This window comes from Mesoplodon densirostris, chromosome 20, assembly GCF_025265405.1.
Source record: "Mesoplodon densirostris isolate mMesDen1 chromosome 20, mMesDen1 primary haplotype, whole genome shotgun sequence".
Taxonomy (NCBI): domain Eukaryota; kingdom Metazoa; phylum Chordata; class Mammalia; order Artiodactyla; family Ziphiidae; genus Mesoplodon; species Mesoplodon densirostris.
In genome coordinates this window covers 13556987-13575171 of record NC_082680.1, presented here as the reverse complement: position 1 = coordinate 13575171, position 18185 = coordinate 13556987, and the positions used below count along the sequence as shown (strand labels likewise).

Below are 18185 nucleotides of genomic sequence, written 5' to 3'. Positions count from 1 at the left end.
TTTGTAGATGTTTTGGTGATGGCCATTCTGACCAGTGTGAGATGATATCTCATTGTAGTTTTGATTTGCATTTCTCTAATGATTAATGGTGTTGAGCATCCTTTCATGTGTTTGTTGGCAATCTGTATATCTTCTTTGGAGAAATGTCTATTTAGGTCTTCTGCCCATTTTTGGATTGGGTTGTTTGTTTCTTTGATATTGAGCTGCATGAGCTGCTTGTAAATTTTGGAGATGAATCCTTTGTCAGTTGTTTCATTTGCAAATATTTTCTCCCATTCCGAGGGTTGTCTTCTCATCTTGTTTATGCAGCTTTGGTTTTTTATTATGTATTGATCTCAGTTTTGAGTAATAATTGGGAAGCTAGCAAGACAATGAAAGGCATAGGGTATTCCAGGAAAGGAAAAGCATGTGAGCCATCATAATAGCTCAGAACAACATGTCACTTTCAAGGAATTACAAATAATTCAAGGTGAAGGGGAAAGATGATTAAATATGGCCACTATAGTATATTCATTCATTCAATCAACAAATATTTACTGAGTGCCTACAAAACGTGTCAAGTGCTATGCTAGGTGCTAATAACCATAAACAAAATAGATATGGTTTTATAGTACTTATAATATCACAGAAGATACAGGCTAATAAATATTATAAATGTGAAGTTAGAAGGTGTTATTTGAATACTTAACAAGGGGATCTAACCTCCTCTCAAAGATCAGGAAGGCCTTACTTAAGGAAGAAACAGTTTTAGAAGAGATCTGAAAGTCTACAAATTGGAGTTAGTAAGGTAAGAAGATGATGGATGGTGGGAAAGGTTCCAAGCTATAGAAAGTGGACAAATCCCTCCCAGGCAAGGGACAGCACGTCTGTCATTATAAAAAGTGAAATAAATCTACCCTAGGTAGAATGAAAAGAGCAAAGAAGTGTAACAAGAAATAAAGGAAAAGAAATGAGTCAAGTCTTGAAGAGCCTTTTAACTCATATAGATTTTGCCTTTAGCTTAAGGATAATGGGAATCCACTAAAGGGTTTTTAACTTAGTGAAGTAGTGGATTGGATGGTAAAGGGAGATGATTTCTGAATAATTTCAAGATTTGTTTTAAGTTACATGATATCTGGAAGCACAATTTACCGAGAGAGGGAATAATTAATGAGGAGCTAATTTAAGAGGTAAAAATGATAGATTTCATTTTGGAAGCATTATATTTGAGCTCTCTAGGAGATCATTTTAAAAAGAGAAAAGACGTCTTGTAGGCAGTTATAAATAGAACTCTGATTCAGGATAATGTTGTAAGCTGGAGATACGGTTTAAAGCTTAATTAAATTGCTCCAATTTACCCAGCTAGTCAGAGGTTGAGCCTGGCTTATTATTAATACACAGTCCACAATATTAACATACAAAAGGAGCAAGCAATCTCTGAAGAAGCAAGGTAAGGTTTCCAAAAATACACTATGCTACTGCTTAACATTCCCTCCAGTTCCTGTTGGAGCTTCTTATTGATCTAAGTCTCTCTCAAAGTTAAGCATTTCCTCCATGATCAGGTTAACATCCTTAATCTTTGTTTCAACTTTGAGCCTTAAATAGGTGTGGTTGGATGGTTCATAACAGAGATTAACAACTACTAAGCAAGCATATTATTTCTTCCCTTATTCTCTGATGGTGGATGCAGAAAACCACTCAAGTCATACAGGCATCCTAATGGGCAGTAGATAACTAGACGCCTGAGTTGTCAAGAGACAGGACACCAGTGTCCATTAATGTTAACTCTTCACATCTGACTCTGGGGAAAAAAGTTGTTTTACAGGAAACCACCTAATGTTGTATTGTATTGTTATATTTTCAAAACTAAAAGGAGAGACACTAATTGTAAGAAAACAATGGGCATCGTAAATAGTTTGTGCCCCTCAAATCAAATTTGTATGTGTTCCTCTATTTTTTTTTTTTTTTTTTATGCGGTACACGGGCCTCTCCCATTGCGGAGCACAGGCTCCGGACGCACAGGCTCAGAAGCCATGGCTCACGGGCCTAGCCGCTCCGTGGCATGTGGGATTCTCCTGGACCGGGGCACGAACCCGTGTCCCCTGCAGCGGCAGGTGTACTCTCAACCACTGCGCCACCAGGGAAGCCCCTAATTTTTTTTTTTTAATTAACGTTCCTCTATTTCTGATCATTTCAAAGATCTTAACTTTTCTATAGGCTTCACTATTCCTATTACTGGTTTCTCTATTTGACACAATATATTTATGTAAACTCTAGATAAGCTCTGTCAACTGTCACACTGCTTCTTACACCCTTCAGCAGGCATTCGATTAGTATTTGCATCTATGAATTAATTATATGAAGTGTGCATTGTTATGAGAGGCACATTAATGAAATAAATAGCTAACAAAAGGCAGAGGTGAAAATGAGCAATTATTTAGATTTTAATAAAATCTGAATATATAAACCTCTTCCTCAAAATAATGCATATACTTATAAAGCTTGTTTGGTAACATTTATCAATATGCAACTAAATGAGTTTTTATTCAGTTTTGTCCACCTGGCAAAACCTTTGCTATTCTGAAGACAAATGTATTCCCCTTTGAGTCTCATTATACCCCTGACAATGTCTTCAAGGTCTTCATTCCACACTGTCCTTTGGATAGGAAACAAAATTTTTAAATATTTTAGAAAAGTTTAAGTCTTTTAAAAAAATCTTTTAAAAAATATTTTCTTTTAGAAAAAAGTAAACGGTTATGAGGCATGGAAATAAAAACAGATTTTTGACAACATTAAAAACTCTCTGTACCATCTGCAATCCCTTTAAAAGCCAGGTGTGGATCTGGATTGACATGGTTTCCCCCCACTGAAAAAAAAGTGGGTCCAGAAGGAGACTACTGCCACCCCTATATATTCTGGTTTTCAGCTGTGACAGGTCTAGAATGGCAGAGAGACAAGTACTAAGAAAAAACCACGGATCAAAAATAATTCCCGCAATACATTATATTAACAGATATTGTAAATTTCTCTTTTTAAATACCACCGCCACCCTGCCCCAACTGAATGAGGACTATTGAGAGAGACCTCACTATGAATTACAGTAATGTATTTAAATCCTATCTTTTAAGAACAGATATTTTTAAGTGGTAGGACGAGTGAAGAGAGAACTTGGGAAGGAGAGGGTAAGACCTAGAGAGGCAGGTACGAGAGAGGCAGCTCTGAGCAGCTACCGAGGAACGTGAGAGGACACCAAAGACCAACTGCACCTATCTTGGAACCTGGCCATTTTTTGTAAGATACTGAACTTCAAGTACATCCCCACTCTCCCTTCCCCCTGCTCATCCTGAGGCTGCCAGTGGCTGATCTGATGCTCTACATAGGCCACAAATAGAAGGCACGATACCACATAAATTGAGCTATCTGCCTCACTATATAATGTGTGTATACATGAATCTATGCAATATGACTGGATCAATACTTCTCTTTGATGTTAAGAATGCTTGAACGGGCTATGACACTAGGATAACTATCAACGCAACCTTCAAATACCTCCAAGAAGGAACAGCAAATTAAGAATTCACTGTGCATGTTCTACCCCTCCAGCCCCCATTTCCACCCCTACCCTCCAACCCTGCAATTTTTTAACGTTAGGAGCAAAATATTTCAAATGACAGACTACACTTCAAGATTTTATAACATTTCTAAACATTCCTAAACATCTCCTCAGAAACACAGATCTAAACACAGATCAGCAAGCATATGTTAAATTATTAACAAATACTATTTATTTATTATGTAATAGTACTAAAAGATGGAAGAGTATTAGAGTCACAGCCCTAAATTTCTTTTAATGCTGGAGCTATTTGTTCCACAATATCTTATATTTTTTCAAATAATGAGCACTTGATAATGAATTTTTGGTTGTCAGGACCTATAAGGCTATTTGTCTTCCAGATGCTAATAGGACTGTACTGAAGCAGTCTTGTAGTTCTTCATATTTAGTGCCCTAAAATTGGAAAACAAACGCACATTTAATTTTATAGGTGCAGGTAATACATCTGTTTATTATTGTAAAAACATTTTGCAACAAAAAATTACCAATCTGAAACCAAATTTTCTCACCAAATAAAAAGCTTCACTTTGTATGTCAGATATACTTTTAAAATGTAACTTAAGGGCCTCCCTGGTGGCGCAGTGGTTGAGAGTCCGCCTGCCGATGCAGGGGACACGGGTTCGTGCCCCGATCTGGGAGGATCCCATGTGCTGCGGAGCGGCTGGGCCCGTGAGCCATGGCCTCTGGGCCTGCGCATCCGGAGCCTGTGCTCCGCAACGGGAGAGGCCACAGCAGTGAGAGGCCCGCATACCGCAAAAAAAAAAAGAAAAAAAAAATGTAACTTAAGAGGGAATAACTGGTTTATGATACCAATTTTAAATGCTATTGCCCAAAGGTTTATTAGTTTTAAAATTAGGATAAAAGAAGCTAAAACTTGATTTAGGATAATATTTGTGATCATGTAAAAAAAGAGGGATTGAATAAACTCAAAATTACTCAACAAAAGATAAACTTCTGATTTTCCCAAAGAACAATCAGTTACTTTTTTCTTTACTCTGCTCTAAACATATATGCTAGGGCATCATAAAGCTTTCTTGGATATGTCCTCTGGATAGCCAGAAAACCTGAAACCACCCTGCACCAAAAGAATTCCATCTATTTGAGGGTGAGTGTTGTGAGGAAAATTCCAATTTTACTGTCAGTTCTATTGTATAACTAAAGTTGGCCAGAGTACTGATAGGTAACTTGCCAAAGGATAAAGGTCCAAACACATGGAAAAAAGGCTCCATATCTTTGTTTCCCAGACCAATCATCTACCAACTAGCCCACAAAGAATATTATTCCTATAGACAACAGTCAAATTACATAAATAATGAAGGGCAGGTCTTACTTTTGTGACATAATAATGATGTTGGTATTATAATCACTGTCCACAAGTGATGAAGATGTACTACTGCTTTTACAAAAGTAAAGAATATGAATTTGATGTCCTTTACCTAATCCATTCTATGATTACACTGAAGTTAGAAATATGTAAGTTAGTTTTAAATTGGCATTAAAAGTTTTCCAATGAATAGGTGGAAAGGTAATCAAATGAATTCTTCAGTTATTTATGATCTTGCACACACACCAAAAGAATGATGGATTGTCCTATTCTAAATTACACTCTGAACTTCTAAGAACTTCTTTTCAGTTTTGAGAGTGCTCAAAATCTAGGTAAAATTGAAGTTCCATGATACATTAATAATATACATATACTTTTCCTCGAAGCATTTTTAATTAATCACAATATTTCCTGCTTTCATAGGTTATTTGAAAGTTAAGAACAGAATAAGTGTCATTAGGATTCCACACAATTACTGAGAGCCTGGGGCCCATATAGAGATAATAATTTAACAAGGGTCAAAAGACTGAGAAACAGACAATGTTAACATGTACTGCTAACTGAACTGTATATATCTAAAGTCTCAAATGACTCAAAATAAGGTGCTATATAGATTTGCTTTAAAAATTATGAACAGAATAGTTTGGTACAGATAAATTAAGCTTTTTGAATTGGGAATTTCAGAAGATGGGAAAGAACTTCTGCAGGTATACGAAAGAAGCTGAGATTTCTAAAGTCACCCAAATTTGTCATGTTTTAAAGTATGTATAAATAAAAGACATTATTTTGAAGAAATCTAAAAGCTGAAAATAATTTGTCTTGGTTTATGGGCTAAATGTAACATTACTACCTTTTGACATTCAAAGTCATTATACTTTCAGTTGGTCTGCTTTTTGGTCCACCTGGTGGATGGAAAACCTTAGCACCTTTGCTGGAAATATGGCTTGTCAATTTAACCCCATAAGGGTCAGCAGAATGTGAAGGGTAAGAATCAAATGTTCCTGCCTTCATTCCACCAGCCTACAAATAAAAATGAGACATTTTAATGTGGTTTTGTAAAAATGCTTCTAACAAAATTAGATTTGAAGAAGTTCGTACATATTTGTGTATTGTACATGGAGTTGGTTTTACATTTAAAGAAAATTGTCTATACTGTTTAATTCAAATATCACCAAAGCGTCTCCCTACCACCAATTCTATGGGGTTAAGACACTGTAATTCCAAAAGTTCTCTATTAAAATGCAAATATTTATAAGAAGGTAATATTCTAAACTGTTGCCAACAGTTAATATTTTAGTGAGAATTTATCAGATCAGGCTATCATCTACATAGGAGGTGAGCCCATTACTGAGGGAATGAGACCTAGGTCACATGTATTCTGACAGAGAAAGGAGTTAGGCCTCAGAACCAGAAGATGAGAGAAGAGGCCAAGGGTAAGGTCTGTCCAACAGGGAGCCTGGCACGACATGAGTTCACTAAATGTCAGTAAATGATGGGGAAGATACTAAAAATAAAAACTTTTTTTTTGATAAAAATAAAGGAAGAGCACATAGAAAAAGAGAGAGGAAAACGTAATCCACAGTCAGTCCTCCGTATCCACAAGTTCTGCATCCTCAGATTCAACCAACCTCAGATCGAAAATATTTAAAAAGAACTCCAGAAAGTTCCAAAGAGAAAAACTTGAACTTGACATGTGCTTTACATAGCATTACATTGTATTAGATATAAGTAATCTAAAGATGATTTAAAGTATACAGGAGGATGTGCAAAGGTTACATGTAAATACTACGCCATTTTATATAAGGGACCTGAGCTTCCTCAAATTTTGGTATCCTGAGAGGGGGGGGGCAGGGGGAGTCCTGAAACCAATCCCCCATGGATACTGTACCATATACTGTACTTTTCTTGTAATCTATTGAGAAGTCAATCAAAATATTTTTTAAGCTATACACAAAACATTTGCTTTGACCTTTTAAACTTACTTACTAACAGGATTTTTATTATATTATATATGGTCACCAAGAAAACTCTATACAATCACAATAACCCATTTAATTAGGCATCCTTTCTCTTACAGTGTCTAAGTCAGATATACATGAAAACTTGATTCGTTTGAAAGATATGGTTGTAATTTTTCAAGTTTTCCAGATAGAGACACATGGATTATTTTTAAGAGCAACAAATAATAAGGAATCTTAAGAAAATTAAATAAATTAATTAATTAATGTAAAAGCAAAACAGATGAATTGAAAATGTAAAAATATATATGGTAAATAAACCAACCCACCAGATGATACTTAAAAAATAAATAGGTAAGTCTATATTATAATTAAGATTGAGAAATGGGTGGAAGAAACCTGTACATATATGGAATATCAAAAACTGTAAGATAGTATTTTTGTACATCTCTATGTTAATAAATTTGAAAATCTGGATGAAATGAATGATTTTTGAAGAAAATATTGTCAAAAGTGACTCAAAAAGAGAGAGACCACCTACGGAAAACAGATGGGCATCATGCAAGACGTTAAGCCCAGAACATCTCCTATGAGAATTCTTTCAAGCTTTCAAGGAACAGATATTTCTGGTGCTATTAAACTCTTACAGAACATAGAAAAAGAAGGAAATCTCCTGATTATTTTAAGATGCTAGCATCCACTTATACCAAAATAGAACAAGGCATATAAAAATAAAATTACAGACCAGTCACAACCCTTAAAATTACTGATGTGAAAATACTTAATATTAACAAATAAAACACAATGTTACACTTAAAGATTAATACAACACAGTCAAGTGGGAATCATTCCAAGAAATCTATTACTGTTACTCATAACAAGTCAATGGAGAAAAAAAAGATGGTCTAAACAGATTACACCAAAACATTCAGTATAATTCTACATACATTCTTGATTTATTCTTATTTTTGGTATCTATAAAAATGAACACTGGAGGAATTCCCATGAACCCCATTACATATCCAAATATTGGAATGAGCATGACATAAGAGATATAAATATTAGAAAGGAAGGACCAAAATTATTTGCAGATATATAATCATATATCTAAAGATCCAAAGAGAATCAACAGAATACCCATTAGGACATAAGAAACTTTAATGAAGTGGCCAGTTATTTTAAAAAATCAGATGTTTTAATAAGAACAAATAATGTAAGTGGATTGATGGGAGAAAAAAGCATTGACCAGGACCTTAAAATAAGTAGGAATAAATATAAGTAGATAAATCTACATGAAGTAAAATATTAAAATCTACAAGACAAATAAAGGTTTTTGTAAGTAGCTGAATTCTAGATCAGAAGATTCAAAATATAAATATGCTAATACAAGCAAAAATCTAAAGATCTAATTTTAGAGCAAAATACCAAAGGTCTTTTTTTCCCCAGCACTTTACAAAATAATTCCAAAGTTCTAAATAATAAATATTGGAAAACAGCCATATAACTTTTTTAAAGAGTAAGAAGAGACTAGACCCACCCAATATTAAAATGCAAAAATAATTAAAAGTAGTTTGGAACTGGCAGAAATAAACATCAATCAAATTACATGAAAATTCAGGAAAAAAAAAACCTAAAAAGTGGGAATTTTGATTTGATAAGGGTGGCATTTCAAAGCAGGGGTGCTAATTATCCTATCGGTGAGATCAGGAACAACTGAATTTTTTCAAAATCAGTTTTACGTAAATCTAATTTAAGTATAATATACTGCACCCATTTTAAGTTTACAATTCTATGAGCTTTGACAGATGTATACACGCTTGAAACCACAACGAGAGTCAAGGCACAGAACGTGTCCTCCCACAAAGCTTCCTTCTGCCCTTAAAACTGAATTTTGAAAAAGATAAAAGCTGGATCCTTACCTTGCTCTTTACACCAAAATACATTTCAGTAAAAGAAATCAGGAATGCATATTTTTCTAATACTGCTGGGAAGAAAAGTCATTCTGAGAATGACATAAACTCAGCACAAAGGACTGATAAATTTGACTACATCAAATTATTAAATTTCTGAATAGCACAAAACACTATAACCAAAGTCAAAGATTTACCAGACTAGAAAAATTATTTTAAAAACAAATGATAAAACAATATCCTTGGGCTTCCCTGGTGGCGCAGTGGTTGAGAGTCCGCCTGCCGATGCAGGGGACACGGGTTCGTGCCCCGGTACGGGAAGATCCCACATGCCACGGAGCGGCTGGGCCCGTGGGCCATGGCCGCTGATCCTGTGCATCCGAAGCCTGTGCTCCACAACAGGACAGGCCACAACAGTCAGAGGCCCGTGTACCGCAAAACAACAACAACAACAAAAAAAAAACAATATCCTTAATATATGAAAAGATCTTACAAATCAGTATCAAAAAAACAAATATCCTAATAGAACATTCGCAAGGAAAATTAACAGGCAATTCACAGAAAAACAAAAGCATAAACTAAGGTTTACTGTTAGAAGCATTTTCATTTTTATTCACACTTGTTGTAAACCTCAGCAGAAGGGAGACAGTTCATTTTAATCCCCACTTCAAAAACTAAAGATGATCTGACTTTTTATGGTTTTGAGAAAAACTATGCCTAAATCTAGAGAGGCACTTAGAAACTTCATTGTAAAGTAAAATACTTTTGAAATGGTTACGAAATGGTTAATAATTATTTCATTATAAGAGCTTCATTATTCCCTATGCTATCCAGTTTTATGACTTTTCATAATTTCATAAAAACGAGTTTCATGATTCATGGCATGAATATAAACAAAAGTTTATTATTTACATGGGTAATAAAATAATATGACAGCAAGAAGCAACGTTTCTTTATAATGCTTAATATTTTTTCATTCTAAAATTTTTAACTTACCTTTTTACCAGGAGAAGAGGGCTTAAATGGGTTTGCAAGTGCTTCTTTCTTCTCTGCTTTTTTAATTGGTGGTAAAGGTTTCTCAAACAAATAAGGATTGGTATCAAAATATTCCCTTGGGTAAAGATTTAATTTGAAAGGTGTCCCTTTAAGTAAACGATGGTGTTCTTCATTCTCTTTCTGTAAATTAAAGAGTTTGAAATTATATAGCAAAAATTACTCAAACTGGAAGTAATGTAGAGTTAATATACCTTTAAATTTTCATATAAGCATGTAGATTTTTTAATATATACTGCTGGGTTCACTTTTTTGAAACATTCCTTTGTTATGTTCTATTTTTATGATACAGAAGATATGCTTACTTATGAATAAGCACAGCTATGACTGTTCATTTTAGATATAAATTTATTTGATGTATAGAGATTTATTTATCACTTGAACAAATCTGTATCAACTATCTGGGTGATATAAGGCAGTAAAAAAAAGTCAGTCTCTGGTTCAAACCCTAACTCCTTCCTGCTTTTTAGCATTTCTCAGGGACACTGGGAAAATTACTTACTTTTTTACCATCACATTTTCTTTAAGTGTAAATAATGATGATAATATTCCCCCCACCCTTAATGCTGTTGTAAAGATTAAATGAGATTATGTGTTCAAAGTACCTGGCATATGATAGGGCTTCAAAAGAATGTCAGCTTTTACTTCTAAGAATAAGGAATACTTACTTTTTACATTACAACATTTTTATATTACAATAGTATTTTAGGAAATCCAGGGACATAAAATTTCTGATTTATTATAAGTTCTAAAAGTAAGAATTCTAAAGAGAGAAAAGTATCTTATACCCATACACTTTGGATGAAAGACTAATTACTGAGCCATTGATAAAATTGCCTTGTATGTATTTATAAATTATGTATTATTTTTCCTACAGAATATTATGCATTATTATTCCTATTCTATATAAAAAGTAGTTGACATAGAATTTTATATAAAGTGAATAATCCATGCATAGAAACAAAAGATGCCTATTTTCAAATGACCAAGGTTTCTGCCCAATTTAATAGAAAACTTTTCCTGGGTTTGAACATGCCCATTTGCAAAACTGGCTACTACCCTTCTATTTCACTGCCACTTAAAATCACCACAGCCAAAATTATTGAAGACTGCATGCCTAAAAAAACAAAAATCTAAAAACTTATAAAATAGTTGCCATTTAATTTCTGTTTCTTAACATCCAAATGAACTTGACTTTTCATTACTACCAGCATTCTTTAAGTTATATCAATATTGTTAAATTATGTTGATATGGTTCCAAAATTTCTACAGGTTCCTCTATTCCTTCACATGTAGGCACTCTCCAGAAATGTGAATATGCTTCACTGTAAGTCAAATATTGTATAAAGTGAGTGTAAGAGGCTTATGCCAGTACATCTCAGTTTTTATTTCTGCCATGTAATAAAGTGAGTCGTTTTCTCCCGTCCTTTCACTTTCTCTCCTGTAGGTTTTCATTCTCTACTCTCCACTCCCTCCCTTCTCCCCATCACTCCTCCATCCCATTCATTCACCATAATGGCCCGATCAGCCCAAAAGCACTACCACTACTTTCTTTTTTTTTATAATATCTCGATTGTAAGGATATTTTTTTAAATTAATTATTTATTTATTTTTTGGCTGTGCTGGGTCTTCGTTTCTGTGCGAGGGCTTTCTCTAGTTGTGGCAAGCGAGGGCCACTCTTCATCGCAGTGAGCAGGCCTCTCACCGTCGCGGCCTCTCTTGTTGCGGAGCACAGGCTCCAGATGCGCAGGCTCAGTAGCTGTGGCTCACGGGCCTAGTTGCTCCGCGGCATGTGGGATCCTCCCAGACCAGGGCTCGAACCCGTGTCCCCTGCATTAGCAGGCGGATTCTCAACCACTGCGCCACCAGGGAAGCCCACTACCACTACTTTTTTAGGCACAATATATTAGGGTGTGGTGGGAACACGGCTAAGGACCAGGATACTTTTAGGACTCTTCTAATCAAAATAGAGCATAGTTGATCAGGCCAAGTTAACAGAAGTCTCACAGCTGGTTTGGAGAGAGAAAGGATAGACGTGGTAAACTATAGCAGGGGTTAAAGTTCATTCTGGGAATCTAATATCAGAAAGGTAAAATTATCACAATTCATAAACATCAATCTGCCATTGCCCAAGTAATACAAATAGATAGAACAAAACAAACCCTAATTAGATCACAAGTGAATTCTCTAAGTCAACTAAATAAGAGAAAGGTTGGAAAAAGTTAAAATAGATTCTTTTACCTTGTCATTTAGTTTTGCTGCATCATAGAAATCAGCAGAGTGTGAAAACTGTTTACCTATGGTAACATCTGCATAGCTAAAGAAGGAAAACAATAATGATGATGACTTCAGGGTTCAGAAATTAAATTTTTTTTTAATTCAAAACAAATGATACAAAAGTATTAAAAATATCTTACCCATATCCAGTTCCTTTCTTTCCTGGGTTTGTGTACAAATTCTTTCCAGGTGGCTCATATTTTTCTTTGGGTTTTGATTGTGCGCTGAAAAATGGGACTGGTCTACCTATTGTTCCATAGTAACTTCCTAATCCACATCTTAAATACAGTTTAACCACAAAAACAAAAAGGAGCAAGTTAAAATAGCAAATTTTGTGTTATACATATTTTACCATAATTTATAAAATATTATTAAAAGGGGAGCAAAATATATGCAATGGAACTGACTTGCCTAACTTTGGTAAGAAAAAAATTTTTCTTCTTATTTTGTAATCTAATTTACCCTATTTTTCAAAGTCACAGATTTTGAGATAATATTTTTAATTTTTATGCCTATTTTAAATGTTCTACATAAACAAAACTTAATAATCTCTAGGAAGTTAGAAGAGTTTACATTAATTCAGTTAACTATAACAACAAATAGAATCTTTGTTTTCTTAAAATTATTTATTTTTTATTTAAGTATAGTTGATTTACAATATTATATTAGTTCCAGAGGGTGGGGGAGGCTGAAAAATACAAAACAGTTATTTAAAGGATAAAATACATCTATTACATGAAAAAGAAATGAAGTAGTGACCCAATAAATGCACGTCTGAATTTATATCTAAGAAGAAAACAAAGAAACCCAAGAAAAAGTAGTAATAATAAAAATAAGTAAGGGCTTCCCTCCAGGCACAGTGGTTAAGAATCCTCCTGCCAATGCAGGGGACACAGGTTCAAGCCCTGGTCCGGGAAGATCCCACATGACGCGGAGCAACTAAGCCCGTGCACCACAACTACTGAGCCTGCGCTCTAGAGCCCATGAGCCACAACTACTTAAGCCTACGTGCCACAACTACTGAAGCTCATGTGCCACAACTACTGAGCCCACGTGCCACAACTACTAAAGCCCGCGCGCCTCGAGCACGCACTCCACAACAAAAAGCCACTGCAATGAGAAGCCCGCGCACCACGGCGAAGAGGAGCCCCCGCTCGCCACAACTAGAGAAAGCCTGTGTGCAGCAACAAAGACCCAACACAGCCAAAAATAAATAAATAAAATAAATTTAAAAATAAATAATTCAAACCTCTCAAAAGTGTGAAAAGGTGGAAAAAGATAAACTATAATAACAGAAGACATTCTCTACTCTTACTAAAAACTTAATAATTTAACTTTGAAGACCGCAGCTTTACTCATCTCAAAACCATAAATAAGCCCCAAATTATTTTTCAACCAATCCTCGTCTGTCATAAACTCTAGACTGAGAGTCAACATTATTGAGTGTGAATTACCATCATATTATAAAGCTCAGCTATATTATATGATATCACATAGACTACACGATCTTAAGTATTTAAAGGTTAAAGAAAAAAAGAACCTCACATTGACAATTTTCACAACTTAAATATTGTTAAACCCCATACATGTATCTTCATGCATGATTTTTAAATAACGTATCTTTGATAAATTATCCTCTTTATCCAAAAAAGATTTCTCCTAATTTCACATTTTGTATTTACACTTTTCTTAAAGTTTTAAAAAGCAGATAAAATAGTCAAGGGCACAGATATGATGGCCCAAGGCAATTTTCTTCCTAATCTGACTATTGCAAGGTTTTCAACTGAACTTATTTTCATTATTTAGTTGACTTCATTAGTATAAACTGATAGAGAATAGTGACAGAGATAACCAAAAATTTAATGTGATGAGAATCTACTTAATCAAAATTACCTGTCAACCTAAATCATCCAATATAATTGTCTTCATCTAAGACAAACTTAACCTAAGAATCATATTTTTGAAAATGAATCATACATAAATAAGTCCTACGAAAAAACCAAAACTTAATTTAGGATGGAGGAGAGAGAGATATGCAGGAGATATATCAATATTTAAGACTTTTTCCCAAATACTTACGGCTTCTTATCTCCATTACTAGGAAGGAACGCTTTGCCTAGATTTTTTTTGGCTTCTTCCATCATATGCCGTCTCCTCACTTGATTCAGGTTTACGTAGCCTTCACCTTCAAAAATCCTTACAAAATGGGGATCAAAATAACCTGCCTGGAGATTTGACATTTCTTTGGATCCCCCAGGTAGCATCTGTCTGTTTTTGCTTGCAGCTTCATTAAACGGCCCTTTAAAAATAAATTAGGAATATCACAATTTTGAGCTCACTAGTAATTAAAGGACTTGAAAAACGACTTTGAAAAGTTTCAAAATGTGATTTGGACCAGTGAGTTTTGAGCTCTTAAACACTATTTCAAAACATTTACTGAAAGGTCTGTGTCAAAGGCTACACTGACAATAAGAACTAAGAGGGCTTCCCTGGTGGCGCAGTGGTTGGGAGTCCGCCTGCCTATGCAGGGGACTCGGGTTCGTGCCCCGGTCCGGGAAGATCCCACATGGCGCAGAGCGGCTGGGCCCGTGAGCCATGGCCGCTGAGCCTGCGCGTCCGGAGCCTGTGCTCCGCAAGGGGAGAGGCCACGGCAGTGAGAGGCCCGCGTACCAAAAAAAAACAAAACAAAACCTAAGAGGCTTCCATTAAAACATTTTAATAATTAGATTGAGGTCCTGTTAAACTCTGAATCTGAGAGCTGGAAGAGACCTTACAGGTCACTGAATCCAGTGCTTCTCCATCTATACACTACGGAACACTGTGTAAGAATATGCTAGGGGGCTTCCCTGGTGGCGCAGTGGTTGAGAGTCCGCCTGCCGATGCAGGGGACACGGGTTCGTGCCCCGGTCCAGGAAGATCCCACATGCCACGGAGCGGCTGGGCCCAAGAGCCATGGCCGCTGAGCCTGCGCATCTGGAGCCTGTGCTCCGCAACGGGAGAGGCCACAACAGTGAGAGGCCCGCAAACCAAAAAAAAAAAAAAAAAGAGAAAAAAAAAAAAAAAAGAATATGCTAGGAAACTATTTGTGTCAGATGTCAATAAGCGTGTGTGTGTGTGTGTGTGTGTGTGAGTGAGTGTGTATTTTTAGGTTGGAGGGGAAGGGTATTTCATACTCAAACTGAAACAATTCCCCTCCTGGGTATATACTCTAGACACACGAGTGCCTATATCCACTAAAAGACGTAAACAAGAATGTTCACAGCAGCTTTATTCATAACAATCAAAAACCACAAATGTCCATCAACAGGGGAACAGATAAATAAATTGTGGTATACAGTGAAGTACTAGTCGCCCAATAATTTTTAAAAGGCTGGTTTTATGAATATTTAGAACTTCTTTTGTAATTTGCATCTAGGAGAACTCAATTTGTAAAGTCCTTCCATAACGTGAAAGAATTTTTTGAAGTGCAAATAACCCTTAATTCAATTGGTTATCTAAATGTGAATTTGTATCACTGATTTTTATTTAACTTAGGTTTTTGAAATAATATATTCACATGGTTCCAAATTCAATAGTATAAATATTTTTACAATAAATTTTCCTTCCACATTCCGTCACCCAGTTCCTTTCCCACAGGCACCCATGATAGTAATTTTGCTTTCCAGAGAATGTTTAGGCACGTTCCAGTGAATATTTTCGTATTTATCCTTTTCCATTTTCAATGTTTAGCATACCACATACATTATTAAATAAAAAGGCAAGGTGCAGAATAGTGTATCTTGGAGATGTTTCATATCAGTGTATTCTTTCTTATTGTTTTATTTATGACTCTTCTAAAAATCCCTCAGCTTTTCATTTAGCATTTCATTTTTCGAGAAAGTGATCATGGATGGCCTTTTCAGATGCAAATGTTAATGCTGTCTGCATAGCAGAGTGTCCCATCTAAGGGAACAAAAAAAGCTAAAAACAAAATATTCTGGGAGAAAACTGCCATGCACCTTGGAAAGAAATAAAATTACCTATGAGGAGAATATATGAAGGTAGGGTAGCCCAATAAAATGAGCTTCCTGCTCTTATAAAATTAAGACCATAAAATACAGACCATTAAAAAATATCATTTAACAAACGTTAAAGCCAAAATTTTATACAGAAAACATCACTCTTAGGCTGTAAAGGAAACCAAATATACTTACGATTAAATTGTGACACATATTTATCACCAACGGTAACATATTCCATCTCACTGAAGAGCCCAATCCTCTCCATATCTGTTTTCCCTCCTTCCACAGGCATGGTTGCTTCTTGTGGTGCTGTGCTCTATATAGGTAACTTCAATGGGTCCCTGAGGGCTACTTCTATAGCAAAATCCTACTCTACACTGAAAAATAGAGGGGAAAAGTTTAGGGAAAAGGTGATTACTAAATTTCAGTCCAAATTACTTGCAGTCTGAGAGTTAACATGCATATTGTTACATCATAAAACAACAGTCTCAAATCATGTGGGGAAAGAATCTACTTTGTGGGGCTGAGGGGGAATAATGGGGATTCAAAATTATCACCACAAACCCTCCCCTTGACTGTCCAGGTGAAGTATCCACAAATTACAAGGAAATGCGTATCTGTTGCACTGCCACTCATCTGTCTTAGATAATAAAATTATTACTGTACAGTGTGGTATAAATACTGTGTAAACAACATCCTTCTTCTGAGAAGTTCAAAGATCTTAATTACGTAAGGCAGTCATTTTCAGTTTAAATCATTTTATGTAAACATACTGCATTGTCCCTTGTATTAAAATTTATAACTTACTTTTTCAGAATGCACCACACACATAGGTATTACCCTATAGTTCTTGAATTCTTTCAAGTTTAAATGTATGTAAGAAATGTGCCACCTGGTGAAATTTGTTCACAAAGGGGATGGGAAGAGAGGACAACTGTCTAGGCAAGATAAAAACAAAGATCAGCAAAACAAAAATCCACAATGGGGCTTCCCTGGTGGCGCAGTGGTCGAGAGTCCACCTGCCGATGCAGGGGACACGGATTCGTGCCCCGGTCCGGGAAGATCCCACATGCCGTGGAGCGGCTGGGCCCGTGAGCCATGGCCGCTGAGCCTGCGCGTCCGGAGCCTGTGCTCCGCAACGGGAGAGGCCACAACAGTGAGAGGCCCGCGTACCGCAAAAAAAAAAAAAAAGAAAGAAAGAAAAGGAGGGGGAGACAAGGAAAGGAGTTATTGCCTTGAATTTGTCCACTACTTAACTCTTCTTGAGCAACATTTACAAAACCACTCATTCATTTATTTAACGTTTTGCAAACCCCTCCTCTGAGTAGGACTCGCTGGTAGAAGTTAGGAAAACTGAGATTTTAAAAGGCATAGGTCCTGCCCGTAGCGAGCTTACACTTTAGTAAACAAAACATAATTAAATATAACACAGTGGAACAGTTCAAGTTCCCTTCGAAAGGTACGGATAAAGAGCCGGGGTGGGGGAGGGGGGCGGCGTGTGAAGGAGGGACAGAAAACTGGCTGAGGTGATGAGGAAAATGATGTCCCATTAGGGAAACGGAGGTTCAGAGTATGTAGGTATCTAAAGGACAACACCTGACGTCTGCGAGGACCAAGTCACCTCTGAGAAGGGCACCCAATCCGACTAGCGAGATCAAAGCGTCGCAGCTCCAGCCCGGGCTAAGTCGGCCGCAGGAGTAACCGAGAACACGAGCCATAGCCTCAAGAGCGCTTCCCGCTCTGGACCTCGCTACGAGGCTGCTCCGCACGCTCCGCTCGCCGCAGGGTTTATTGCGGCGCGTTACCCCGGCTATGGAAGAATCCATTCCAAGAACGAACCCTACGGGAGGATACGTGGAGGGTTCGAATCCGCATCAAGAAAGACGTAAGAGTGTCTGCAGGAAACGAATGACGCACTCAACAGAATTTACCGAACTGGAGACTTCTGCTTCCCGCCCTTTATCTATCCGCGAGATGTGGCGTGGTGGTACGCCCCGTGACGTATGTTTGCACGGCATGTTGGGAATTGTAGTCGGTCTTCCCAAGCCCCGCCCCCGATGACGCCAGTTC

General features: G+C 36.5%; 1 protein-coding gene across 5 annotated transcripts in view; it reads right to left on the bottom strand.

The window, feature by feature from the left end:
* Window positions 1-18033, bottom strand: part of CFAP96 (cilia and flagella associated protein 96) — a 49167-nt gene extending 31134 nt beyond the window's left edge. The window contains exons 1-8 of one of the 5 annotated variants that reach the window (XM_060085881.1): window positions 17712-18033; window positions 16308-16492; window positions 14194-14413; window positions 12255-12392; window positions 12079-12154; window positions 9781-9960; window positions 5767-5936; window positions 3841-3985 (exon numbers count right to left, since the gene is read on the bottom strand). In XM_060085881.1, coding sequence (XP_059941864.1) covers window positions 3937-3985; window positions 5767-5936; window positions 9781-9960; window positions 12079-12154; window positions 12255-12392; window positions 14194-14413; window positions 16308-16407 — 933 coding nt within the window. In that variant the 5' untranslated portion in view covers window positions 16408-16492; window positions 17712-18033 and the 3' untranslated portion in view covers window positions 3841-3936. Of the gene's footprint in view, window positions 1-3840; window positions 3986-5766; window positions 5937-9780; window positions 9961-12078; window positions 12155-12254; window positions 12393-14193; window positions 14414-16307; window positions 16493-17711 lie in introns of those variants that run through there. The other 4 variants (XM_060085883.1, XM_060085882.1, XM_060085884.1 and 1 more) reach the window with 4 other exon arrangements.
* Between the last annotated feature and the right edge of the window lie 152 nt (window positions 18034-18185).